The sequence below is a fragment of the Larimichthys crocea genome, chromosome XXIII, assembly GCF_000972845.2.
Source record: "Larimichthys crocea isolate SSNF chromosome XXIII, L_crocea_2.0, whole genome shotgun sequence".
NCBI lineage: Eukaryota > Metazoa > Chordata > Actinopteri > Sciaenidae > Larimichthys > Larimichthys crocea.
Genome location: NC_040033.1, coordinates 17,334,393 through 17,347,389, shown reverse-complemented (window position 1 = coordinate 17,347,389; position 12,997 = coordinate 17,334,393). Strand labels below are relative to the sequence as shown.

Below are 12,997 nucleotides of genomic sequence, written 5' to 3'. Positions count from 1 at the left end.
CACACTCCTGACCGATCGGCCAGCTCCCGCTGGAATGCCCCTGTTGCCAGGAACCCCAGCATAGTCAGCACAACCCCGGGCTACTCGCCCGCCCTTATTGCGTTCTAGTAAATCAAGTAAATCCTTGCGTTCCTTAAATCGCTCACGTCGGATTGCACCATTTGCAAGGCCCTCTAACAACGCTAACGCTGCCATTGTTAATATCATTTTCTTCATCACATTACGCATGCTTTTATATCCACCTATATAATTGCAAACATGTGGGTGTGTTAATTGTTCATAAGTGTGTCTCTGATGTGCACATCACTCTGATGACTACTTGTTTTCACATTATTAACAGTTTCCCAGCTTCACCTCTAAGGGACAACAGCTGTAGAAACGTGCGTATGACAGCTATGAAGTTGGCGTGGGTCACGCACATTTCTATGATAATTTCACGTTTGATGCATCTGAACGTGAGCGTGGAAAAGGACGTATGCCACTTTTTTGTGCGTACGCAAGTTTTGTACATGAGTCCCCAGGTTGTTTGTCTTGCTCTAGGATGTTTGATTTGATTTTCCAGATACACAACATCAGCATGTGTTAACACTCTTTACCTTGCACGAGAGCAGCTTCATATGTCAAGACTAGTAACATTGAATTTCCCTCATCTGACATTTACTTCTACATTAGGTTCAACCTTCAGGATCACATCATAAACAATAGGTCAATAGTCAATCTCATAACTTAAAAACTACAGTGTCATGAGTTTCTTTACAAAGAGATCTGTACTATACATTAATGTACCAAAGAGTTAAAGTTGGTTTTGTTGTTCAGCAAAGGTGATTTCTTTAGAGATGCTAAACATCAGCCTGTTAGCCTTTTCTATGTGGCCATATTCATTTTTAGCAAATTATTGCACCTCCAACAAACATGGAGCAACATTAGCAATCGCTTTGAGTCGTGTTTCTGCAAATTTTGCAGATTTAAGTTTAATAAACCAGCTGTTTGCTAACTTTGTGTGTCTATTCTGATAGGTAGTGTACATCAGGTTTAGGAACTTTTTATTTTTGCTGAAAACTGCTTCGTGCAGCTGCTGAAATCCAGGTTAATGAGAGCAGTGAGACTCATGAGTTGAGTTACGGGCCTGAAAAACCAAAGAGCTGACGTGGACTGCAGTGTCGAGTGATAGTTCTCTCTGGGTTTGTTCCCGCAACCGACTCCTATCACATTACGCGTTGTCATTTCATCCATTGTCCATGTAAAATATTATTTAGTACAGCTTAAAGATGATGTAACCATGTCTGAGCCCTTAAGACTGCAGCATTGCAGTGTTCCACAGGTGCCAAAGGGAGAAAGAACAATCCACCACCCATAAATCCTGTGGTCCTTTGGTGATAAGACAGAGACAACACAGTGAAAAGGATCATCAGTTTCTCATTCTGCGTATATTTAATCATCATCTTTTGTTGGCTTATGGAAGCATTCTGAGATTATGTTGAGATGTTTGTGTCACAAATCGCAACAAAGCTCATTTTATGATTATTCTAATCTCTCCCTTTTCTAACGTGGAACAGCTGCAGGATCAGGTGGATGATCAGCTAATGACTGAGGTGAGAAATCTCCAGAGTAAGCTGCTGGACAGGAGGGGGTGACAGAGAAATGAAGGGGAAGAGGGTGAGAAACACTCTTTATGAAACTTTCGCCAACATGGCCTCAAACACACACATCCACGTTCAATTACAGACAGTAATCCATGAGCTCAAGGACACATATTCCTCGGCTCGGATGCTTTATGGAAACATAATTCATAATTACTGGAGAAAATGTGTGTGTGTGTGTGTGTGTGTTGTCGTATGGTTGCAGGTCATCTGCTCAGTTGGCAAAACTGAAAACAGGTGTGGCTCATTATCCTGCAATCAGTGAGTGGGCACTTTCAAGTAGTTGAGGCAAGTTTGGAACTGTTCAGCAGCTGACATTAAGTTAAAGTGAAGTGATATTGAAGTCGGTGTCCTTATGTCTGAGCTTATATGTGCTAATAGCCAACACTACATGTTTGTATTACTGTCAAAATAAATGAAAATGACTAATTTGTCTGTTATTGAGTGTTTTTTGGAATGGTTGCATCTGTTCAGCATGCCCTGTGCCTACCTGAGCAGATGGTACTTTCCATTTTAATGATGCTGGAGAGGTAACAGTGCCAGTCCTCTTCACCATCTCCTCATTGTTTGTTCGTGGATAGAAACCGGCACAAGCCTTGAGCTATTTTCCAAGTTTCCAAACTACCTAAATAAGTAAAAGTGCCAGTCACTCCTCTATAGTGAGACTAGGAAAAGCAGTTTGCTGTAAGGCTGTACCTTTCGGATTTCATATGAGTTTCAGTTCAGCTTCACTTTTGAGTTTTTCGGGGGATTTCAATGTGGCCCATCGTTACTTTTGTTAACTCTGCCCTCGCTCATTACATTGCTTATCACCATTTTCAAACTTTCCCAGTGATAAACAACATTCACCACCCTTTAATGTTATGTCGGCACTACAGTCAAATCAGTTTCAGGTGTAATTTCCTGTTCTGTGCTACCAAGCCAAAAAGTTCAATTTTACACGCTATTTATTTTCACTAAAATCCATTATATATTCCAATCTGCAGCCTTCGGGCCATGTGGGATTCTTACTGTGAGCCAGTATGGAAGTGCTAATGACCATTGATCTGTAGTGATTAGAGGCAAGCAGGGCTTCGGCCGTGTGAACCACCAGAGGCATCGGGTGGGTGCAGCACATGGGAAGGGAACTGATTTGTGTAAAATCATTTTACGAGGGAGATGTGCATTTGTTGGAAGTACATAAGATATGTTAATTTAAGTTTATAATCTTTAATTGTATCTAAAACTCTTGACTAATTTTGATTTCTTGATCATAATATGAGCTTTTGTTGGAAACTTTTTCGTTTCCTACCCATATTAAATGACTACACAGTAGGCTCTTATCAGTCATAAACTGGCATCAGCTGTGGGCAAACACAGTTTACAACCTACTTACATTTCACAGGAGCTAATCCAGACTGCATATCTGCATGTTATCTTGATTCATTGCTGGAAGATGCAGCAGTGAGTGCTTATTTTTTTTATGGAGCAGCCAGTCTGAACATGTTTGCCATTGTGCTTGAGTACTTAATGGAGCAATTTAGTGAGTAAGCGAGGAGGCTTGCTACTCTCCTGTAAGGACGACCGGCAGCACCAAAATATCTCTGCAATGTCAGGATGGGGACGTGCCTTTGGAAGTGTGTTAAGAATAGACCCACAATGGGGCTCACTTCTGTCTTCTGTTGTCTGAGGACAGACAGTTGTCTGCAGGGGACAGAAGAAGAGGTAATTTACATGGTTTACTTCAGTCTTTCAGACACTTTGATGATTCAAATGGACCAGATTGGATTTTACCCACCAGAATCCTCCAGATAGTCGTTCTAGGAGAGCGTCAGACTGCAGAGGGAACGTTGCGTCCGTCAACCTGGAGGTTATTGTGCTACTGGTAGCCACTGGGCTCCTTAGTAGAAACGACAGAGGAGAAGTGGCTGGCTTGAGGTGCTGTCTTAAGGTGGCCTGGGACTCAAAGACTAGAAGATTTTGGAGGGATTTGAACACAAAGCATGGCAGGATCAAGTGCCTTTGAGGTCATTTTTATCTCTGTCAATCGCAGCATCACTTTGATGGGTGAGTTGATCTCACTGACACAATAACTGCTTTCTGATCAGTGTAAATAAAGTTTTGTATTATGTTTGTGTACAGTGAAATATTTTGGGTCAAGGTGAAATCTTAAATAGTTGCTACACGTTATTGTCAGATCAGCACATTTTTAATACCAAGGTGCTTAATTTTTCAGGGAAGGTGTGGCTCATTGTGATGATCTTCCTCCGTATCCTGATCCTCCTCTTTGCTGGTTTTCCTCTCTACCAGGATGAGCAGGAGCGATTTGTGTGTAACACCATCCAGCCCGGCTGTGCCAACGTGTGCTATGATCTATTTTCTCCCATCTCTCTCTTTCGTTTCTGGCTGGTGCAGCTCATCACTTTGTCTCTTCCTTGCCTCATCTTTATTATTTATGTGGTCCATGAGATCTCAAATGGCCTCACTGTGGACCTGAACTCCTCAGGTCACGTCAAAGCCTTGCCGCTGTTCAAGATCCACCAGGAGCCATTCAGCAAGACCTCTGAAAACCAGATGGTGGCTGAGCGAGGGTGGGTGCGGTGCTTCACAGGAGCTTACATCCTCCATCTGATGTTCAGAACCTTGCTGGAGGCAGGGTTTGGGGCAGCTCACTACTATCTTTTTGGTTTCTACATCCCCAGGAGATTCCTGTGCCAGCATACACCATGCACTACCCAGGTGGACTGCTACATCTCTAGGCCCACTGAGAAGACCGTGATGCTCAACTTCATGCTTGGTGTGGCTGCTCTGTCCCTTTTCCTAAATGTGTTGGATTTCTTCTGTGCCATCAAGCGCTCTGTGACGCAGAAAGGCAAGAGGAAAATGATGGTGGAGAAGATTTATGAAGAAGAACATTGTTTCCTTTCTGCTGGAGGAGTTTCCAGAACAACAGAACCAAAGACCCCACTGGCTCAGCAGGCTCTAGAAATAGAGGTTGGTCAGACAGGGAGTTTCAGGAAGAGGCGAGGCAGCAAGGGCTCTAGTGGAGAAGCAGTACTTGGTCAGGATCCACCCTGCCTGGAGCACTCCTCTCTTCCATGCTCTCAAGGACCTCCAGGGTGCAACACCAATGGAAACAATGGCTACTCTGTTTCTCAAGAGGAAGCTCTGGAGAGGAATGGCAGTGAGGTGGCTCTCTGTCCCCCAGAGCCACTAGGAACACCCAGATCCATTCGTGTTAACAAACGCAGTCGGCTCAAACCACCACCTCCACCCAGGCGGGACCTTGGGTCATTTCCAGGGGGATCAACAGGGACCATCAGGGAAGTTTCCACAGCAACAGCAATCTGTACCAGAAAGGTGGGTCAGTATACACTGGTTGAGCTGGGTGGCAATGCAGAGCTACAGACCAGCGATGATGGGCAAGAAAAAAGGTCAGAGTGGGTGTGACCTGGATTGCTTTATTTCCATGTTATTTTGCAACGTGAGAAGACCCTGAGGCTTACACAGTAGGAACAACTGTTGGAGCTGACACCCTGCCATGCTATCTACCTCATTTTACAATGCAGACTGCACTCTCACTTGAAGAAAAACTAAAATGGCAGACACCTTAGACTCATGAGGCATAACCATATTTGCTGTGGTTTTATCACACCATCAGATCACATTGCCTTTGAGGAGCGCCAGCGAAGTGATGCAAAGCAGCAAGAATTCAAGTCATGGCCACTCTCTTAACAAAACAAGGCAAGAATGACAGGACACCCTATCCCCAAGCGTCCTTGAAGAACCTCAACCTTGAGAAAATCTAAAAGGGTGCAGCCCACCTGTTTCTTCTCTTGTTGACTTTACCCCCACCTTCCCAGACACACTGTCACTGTCCATAAACAAAGACAGGCTTTGACCTGTCTCACATATACATCGCCCTACCTCCCATCCACAGTCACCCTATATGATACCACCACAGAGCCCTTCTCTTTTGTGTTTGGGTCATTGAAGTCAGAGGACATGGGTAGCCTCTAGGCCCCATGCTTGGGCGACCTTTTGGAATAAGAGGGTCAGGCCGAAATGAAAAGCAATAATCTGGCTAAGGTGGTGTTATCAAGCTCATAGACTGGAATAGGATTCCTCCGTCAGAAGTGAAGGACACTATGAAGGCCGCTAAAGCCGACATAGGCTCACAAAGCAATTATGTTCCCCCATAGGGGCTCTGTATTTATGGAGACAGCTTGTCACTCTATTTCAGGGCCTTGCAGAGCTTAGGAGGAATACAAACCTTAACATACACCGTCACTAGAAATAGAGCTCAGCGGAGCAAAGGAACCATGTTGCCTGATGCCTTTCAGGATATCTGCTCTCTGCTTGCTGTGGCTTTGGTTTCACCTTGATCAAAGCTCAACATTAACATGGGTCAGACACCAGGTCCCACTTTGACATATGTTAATCATAGACAGTATATGGTTGAGACACTGTAATGTCTGATTAACTTGTTCCTGAATGCTTGTTTTACAGTCTTTTCTTGAAATGTCCGGACTACCTTATACAGATGATTTGTAGAGACTCCCGCAGTAAATCAGTGGCATCTCAGTTGCATCTGCTATTCTATAGCTGAGGGGCTGGTCTCTGTGTAAAGGGATAGCTCTTGATCTTCCTCCTCTTGTGGTCTCTTTGAAGGCGACAACAAAAGCTCCCGGCCTCATATCTCACCTATCTACTGAGTGCTGCACCCTGACTGTCATAAGTGTGACCACAGGGGGTTTTCGTCAGACCACAGCAGGTCTAATGATGTCGCACCTCCTTTATACACCGAGTGTTTAGTGTCAAAAAAACAAGGCTGGACTGAGTTACACTTGTGCTTATTGGTATTCTGTACTGTAAATGATTAAATGTTCCTTTTTAATGTAAAATTAAGTGATATTTCTTGTTCTAACAACAACAACATATACAAATACTGTATTATCATTGTATGCTCATTTGCCATTGAATTCCTTTATATTGCCATTTATTTCTTGATCAAAAACCAGTAGTAAAGTGTAGTAGTTAAAGTAATTTATGTACAAATCTTAAACACTTATTTATGAATTTATTTCTTTAAAATGGGTGTGTTTTTTTATCTTATGTTTATATGTGTTTCTCTCATTGACTCTCAAATGTGAAGTGATCTTTCTAAGTCACAGTTATGGTTGTTCATCAGTGTTATTAAAATGAGTTGACAGTGAAGATCATGTATCCTTTCAAAGCACTTTACTGTACAACCATTCTTGTTTGGTCCGTCCATTGTGCTGTAGTCTCCTCACCATTACTGTAATTTGAAATCATGCTGCCCTCCAGTGACGCAAAATGTGAAATGCTGCCATATAATGAATCCGACACTTGAATTTAAATGTCCTCTGTTATTGTGATGACAAACTTTGATGTGTGAATATTTGTGTCTTCAGAAAACATTTTGGTTGTGACACTTTCTTTCAGTAAATAGAAGAAAATCTGGCTTCTAAAATCCTGTGCTGTAGATTTCCTAAACATTATTTAAGTAGCTTCTACTGATGTGAAATGTCACTTTATTTGCTCTATTAAGCAGCAATTCTTTACTTTTGTTTATTTCAGGCCATCCAGAGTAATAGTAGTCTGTTAGCAATGCCAGTAAGGTGAAATTCTTAAAATTGTATTCAAAATGCAGACATACAGGTCAGACTGGCAGGCAGGGCTGGATTAACATGGGGCAAACACACACTGTGGGCTCTAATTAGGCCCCCCAGTTATCTTGTTATGTGTTTAGAGTCACTGTTAACCTTTTCAGTATTAAACTCTGATTTTGCTGAGTCACAACACTCTTTGCATATAACAGTAAAATAGTAACAGTGACAATTCATTTGATCATTGTTTTCATGGGCTGTGCAGGTCAAATGGAATGCAAAATATATAGCATGCATGCAAACAGGTGTGTCAAATGCTGCTGATTATGCTGACTGAAAAGGAGGGAAAGTGAAACACAGGGGCTGTCCCAGTGCTCTTCTGCAAGACAAACCAAAGCCTGTCAGAACTCGCGCTGTTGTGTCCTTCCACGCCTTATTTACATTTAAACAGCCAGAAGTGGCGGGGTCCAGGAGTTGAACAAGCAGTCAGCTACAGCTAGGCTCTTCAAATCAGCCTAATTTCACTATGTTTGTCTCTTTCATCCTGTTATGGATCTGTATTTTCTTCTTCATTCTCTGTCTCAAATGTCAGAGACCCAAGAACTTTCCTCCGGGACCTCCTCCATTACCGATACTGGGGAACCTGTTAAATCTCAGCCTAGACAACCCCATGAGGGACTTTGAAAGGGTAAGAACAACACGGAAATGGGACTCACACTTGCTGCTGATCATCAACCACACACATTCATACCAGAAAGCTGCACAGTACACACTGAGTACTAATGTTAGTGTAATAAGCCCCAATGGCAAAGTGGCTATTAGCGTGTTGTGTTACCTAATTAAATTGGGTAGATCATGAATTACTGAGGCAATCCGTTGCCTCAAGGCTACAAGTGACTGACTATGAATGCTAGTAAATCAACTAATATGTTAGGAGGTTCTGCTCTGTTGAATACATGAGAGGCAAAAGACAAAAATGTGGTTGTATGATTGGACGTGTCAATACTTTGAGTAGCTGCTGTTTGAAAAGTAAATCCTCGTCTTGGGTGTGAATTAAATGCAGATCGATCGCATCTGGCAATGATTCAGGAGCTTCTTACCGTGTTCTTTCCTAGCTGAGAAAGTGCTATGGAAACGTCTACAGTCTTTTCATTGGACCCAAAGCAGCTGTAGTCATCAATGGGGTGCAGGTAATGAAGGAGGCCATGATTACAAAGGCTGCTGATTTTGCTGGAAGACCTCAAGACATCTTTGTCAGTGACCTCACCCGCAAAGGTAAGACAGGGATGGGGTGTCATTGTAAGGCTAGTAACACATTCTTCTACAAATGAAAAGTTAAATAAAACACACCCTAACACACACTTCTGACCTGCTGATACAGCCTTACTTGGTTTAGTATGACTGGTAGCTAAACTAATGGTGGCAAATAAACATACAACAGTCTGCTGACTGTTGTCCTAGTGTGAAGTCCTTATATACAATCTATATATGAGCATTTTAATTGCAATTTCTGGCTGCCGTTCAATAAAAAGTGCATCGTGTCACTTTTTTCTGCCAAAGCATCATATGCCTATATTCACATCTCTTATAGGTATTGTTCTAGCAGACTACGGTGCTACTTGGAAGGAACATCGTCGCTTCGCTCTTATGACCTTTAGGAATTTTGGTCTTGGAAAACAGTCCATGGAGCAAAGGATTCTGGGGGAAATACAGTACACAATGGAAACACTGGAAAAAAGTATTGGTAAGCCATGAAGTTGGACTTATTGTGACCTCTCTTTTTTATGTAATGTTCTAACCACACTGTGTTGTTTCATCAGTCACAGGTACAACCTTCAGTCCTCAAGTTATGTTTCATAATGCGGCGTCCAACATCATCTGCCAGGTTCTGTTTGGTAAACGTTATGAGTATGATGACAACTTCATCAAAGTCGTTGTTCAATGCTTTAAGGAAAACTCCAAGATAGCTAATGGACCCTGGGCTATGGTGAGTCACAACATGTTTGTGTAACTTTAGATCCACATGCAGCATTTGATACAGTTGTTATTTGAAGTGCACAGAGCTCCAAGCTACTCAACTGCTGTTCAGGTGCTGGAAAGAAGCTATAATCCCCCGAAAAGAAATGGATGTTAATGACAACTATCCAAAAAACACAAAGCTTCAAAGACTACAGAGCTTCTGTACAATGTACCAATTCTATGCTGCACTGATACACATTTAGTCACATTCCCATTTTAAATGTGAATTTTCAAAGAAGTTCTCTGCTCCAAATGTCTCGCCTCTTTAAACTGAATGCAACTTCAAAAAAGCTGTATCTTCCCTTCCAGCTGTATGACTCTGTTCCCATGATTCGAAACCTGCCGCTGCCCTTCACAAAGGCATTTAAGAACATAGAGGTAAGTATATTCACTAGGCCTGGAGAACTTCTTATTTTTCTTTTATTTAAAGCATTATTAATGTCCTACTCTGTCTTTTTATTCCACTTGGAGTCACCAAAGTCTGAAAATTTTCAAATGCAGAACATTGAGCTTTAAGCAAGAACATTGTCATTGTCTCCCCTTGGACCTTTCCCCTCCTTTTCACTCAATACAAAGAGAACAGAAAATGTTCATTTCTCATTTCTCAGACTTGTAAGAAACTTGTAACTCGTCTGATCACTGAGCACAAAGAGACCAGAGTCCCTGGGCAACAACGAGACTTCCTTGACTGCTATCTGGACGAACTGGATAAGGTGTGTTGTGCAAATACATGTATTTGAATAAAAGATAAAGAAAGATCAAATCAAAACCATCTGTCTCTTCTTACCAGAGAGGCGATGATGGCTTCTCATTTTGTGAAGATCGACTCATCATGTTTGTTCTGGATCTTCACTTTGCTGGAACTGACACCACATCCAACACCCTTCTCACTGGCTTCCTTTACCTTATGACCTACCCATCGATACAAGGTACATTATATGACTATTATAACATTCTGACCTCTTCTTTCACTTATTAAATGTTATTTTTGGTGTTCTGATCTGTCTGTTCTTCGTCATTTCAGTGAGTTGATAATGATGATGATGATGATGATGATGATGATGATGATGATGATAATAATAATAATTAAAAAACGGTTAAAATAGGACATTGCAATTGAATCAGATGGAAAAGGCTATTTTCAATGGTTTCATCCCATTCTTCTTCTTCTCTTATCCTTCTTATCTCTCATTTTAACTCTCACCTTTAGAGCGATGTCAGCAGGAGATAGACCAGGTGTTGGAAAAGAGGGATCATGCCAGTTATGATGACAGACACAACATGCCTTACATGCAGGTTCATTATCAGACCGATTTATTTATTTATTTATTTATTTATTTATTTCTGAATAGGTTTGATATACATAGATCTGAGTAACATATTTTGGCAGAGCATAGCACAATACAACAACATAAACTCCAGGTGATAGGGGTTCATTCCATGTTTTTACATAACTTTGTGTTCTAGTTCCATCATAAAAAGGTTTACTGCTCTGTTTGTTGTGGCTGAGCTTCTGGTAAAGCTTGAATAATCTTCTCTCCAGTTTGATTAAAGCATAAGAACTTCGTCTATTTTCTTTTACCCCAGGCTGTGATCCATGAAGTCCAAAGGATAGCCAACACTGTCCCTCTAAGTGTCTACCACTGTACAACAAATGACACAAAGCTAATGGGATATTCCTTACCCAGGGTAAGACTGATAGTGGTTACTTAGGATCATTTTACAGTTTCCAGGAGACAGCGTTCAATTGTTGATCTATGCCACGAACAAAACTGGGCTGAAAGCAAATAGATTTATTATTTGTTATTACATGAACCCATCTTTTAAAAATAGGCCCGTTTTGGAGCTAAAATTATCAGTTGGGACAGAAAATGAAACAAAAACATCAAGCATCCTCCAGTTCCAGGTTTTTCAATGTGAGAATCTGCTACTTTTATCTGCTTCGTGCAATTTGTAAACTGAATATGTTTGAGGTTTGGACTGCTTGTCAGATAAAGGTGAATTTGAAGGTGAAAGTCATCACTAAAATCTTAAAGTTAATCCCAAAATGCACAGTTAATCCCAGTGGAGGGAAGCTTAAAATGAGGCCTGTTAAAAGCCTAGCTGCAGTGCTGAACTAGATGGAAGGTGAGAGTGATTAATTGTTGATGGCGGCGAGAACTGAATTACAGTTGTCCAGTTTTGAAAAGATAAAGGTGTGGATTATTTCTTCGAGGTGGGAGCGTGGGTTAGATTTTGGAGATGGTTCATAACTGGAAGAAGCTGGGCTGGACAGGTTTATTGATATGAGGTTGGAAGCTGAGGTCAGAATCGAACAGTACACCTATATTTCTGACAGTTGGCTTGATGTTAGTGGACAGTGGACCATGGGTATTTTCTGTAAGGAAGGAGGAGTGTAGGGGGTGTGAAAAGTAAAATCTCTGTTTTGGAATCATTGAGTTGGAAGAAGTTTTGAGCCAGCCGATATTTTACGTCGATCAGACAGTCAAACACAACAGCTAGGTACAGTATATCTGTGTGATACATCACTGTTACTTCTCTTTTACTCTTCAGGGGACATTAATCATTCAAAACCTGAACTCTGTGCTCAGTGAGGAGGGGCAGTGGAAATTCCCTCATGAATTCAACCCTGAAAACTTTCTGAATGACCAGGGAGAGTTTGTTAAACCAGAGGCCTTCATGCCTTTCTCTGCAGGTATGAGAGCTCAGACTCCAGTGTTTTATCTCCTAATTTTAAGAAACACACAGTACATCGCTTCACGATTTGAAAATGCCTCATGTTTCAGGTCCTCGTATGTGTCTCGGAGAGAATCTGGCTCGCATGGAGCTCTTCCTCATCATGGTGACTCTGCTGAGGAAGTTCAAGTTCATCTGGCCTGAGGATGCCGGACAGCCCGACTACACTCCTGTGTACGGGATCACTCTGTCACCTAAACCGTACTGCATGAAGGTCCAGCTCAGGGCCAAACAGCAGAAAGTGCCAATATGACACATATAATACAATTTACATTATATTAAACACACTGCACAGTCTATTAAACACTTTTTATATATGATCATTTTATATTTACATGGAAACTATTTAGGCAGTGTGTGTGTGTGTGTGTGTGTGTGTGTGTGTGTGTGTGTTCAAGGACAACATCTAGTTAATAGCTCCCCCAAGTGGACAGAATTGATATTGCATGTAATAAAGTTTTATTTCGGGACATAAAGTCTGGCACTGTCAGCTTCATGGGACTCGTACAGGGCAAAGTCATTGTGAAATCTTGTTGAGGTGAATTTGTTAACGATTAAGACTAACGATTTCCATCATAATCATGATTTAAAATTTCTGTCCTTATGTGATCTTTAGCATACTTTATGCTTTTTTTTTTGTCATTTGAGGTGAGACCGCAAGGCACTAACTAATGATCACTGACATATTATTTATCTAAAAACTATTTAGCTCAGTCATATTTACCAAAGAACATGCAGACGGGTTCAATTATGTGTGAATTTCATTTCACTTTGTACAAAGCAACATATGGCACAGGGTCACAGTTTGTTTCAGCATCCTCAGTATTTATTTATCATCAGAATTGTGACATCACACCCATTTTTCATGTGCGGGCACGTTTGTTGGAATGAATGTGACCGCACTCCGAGTGAATCTGGGAAAACACTCAGCGCTTCAGATGAAAGAGGTTTTCCTTTTGTGTACATGTCAGTCAGTCAGTGAAGGACTGAAGG

General features: G+C 41.5%; 2 protein-coding genes across 3 annotated transcripts; both read left to right on the top strand.

Annotated features, from left to right (window-relative positions):
• Positions 1-3,622: 3,622 nt before the first annotated feature.
• On the top strand, positions 3,623-5,069 carry gjd4 (gap junction protein delta 4). The gene is made up of 2 exons (XM_010741293.3): positions 3,623-3,686; positions 3,856-5,069. The coding sequence occupies exons 1-2, from the start codon at positions 3,623-3,625 to the stop codon at positions 5,067-5,069; spliced, it is 1,278 nt and encodes a 425-aa protein (XP_010739595.3).
• A 2,535-nt stretch (positions 5,070-7,604) lies between these two features.
• On the top strand, positions 7,605-12,480 carry LOC104927257 (cytochrome P450 2F2). 2 transcript variants are annotated; one of them, XM_027274015.1, is made up of 11 exons: positions 7,605-7,937; positions 8,365-8,524; positions 8,841-8,993; positions 9,076-9,236; positions 9,578-9,646; positions 9,877-9,981; positions 10,059-10,197; positions 10,479-10,564; positions 10,856-10,957; positions 11,822-11,963; positions 12,055-12,480. In XM_027274015.1, exons 1-11 carry the CDS (start codon positions 7,776-7,778, stop codon positions 12,255-12,257), a joined length of 1,482 nt encoding a protein of 493 aa, XP_027129816.1. In that variant the 5' UTR covers positions 7,605-7,775; the 3' UTR covers positions 12,258-12,480. The 2 variants fall into 2 exon arrangements, with proteins under 2 accessions (XP_027129816.1, XP_019130370.2); XM_019274825.2 differs by having other exon boundaries at positions 9,070-9,236.
• Positions 12,481-12,997: the final 517 nt, after the last annotated feature.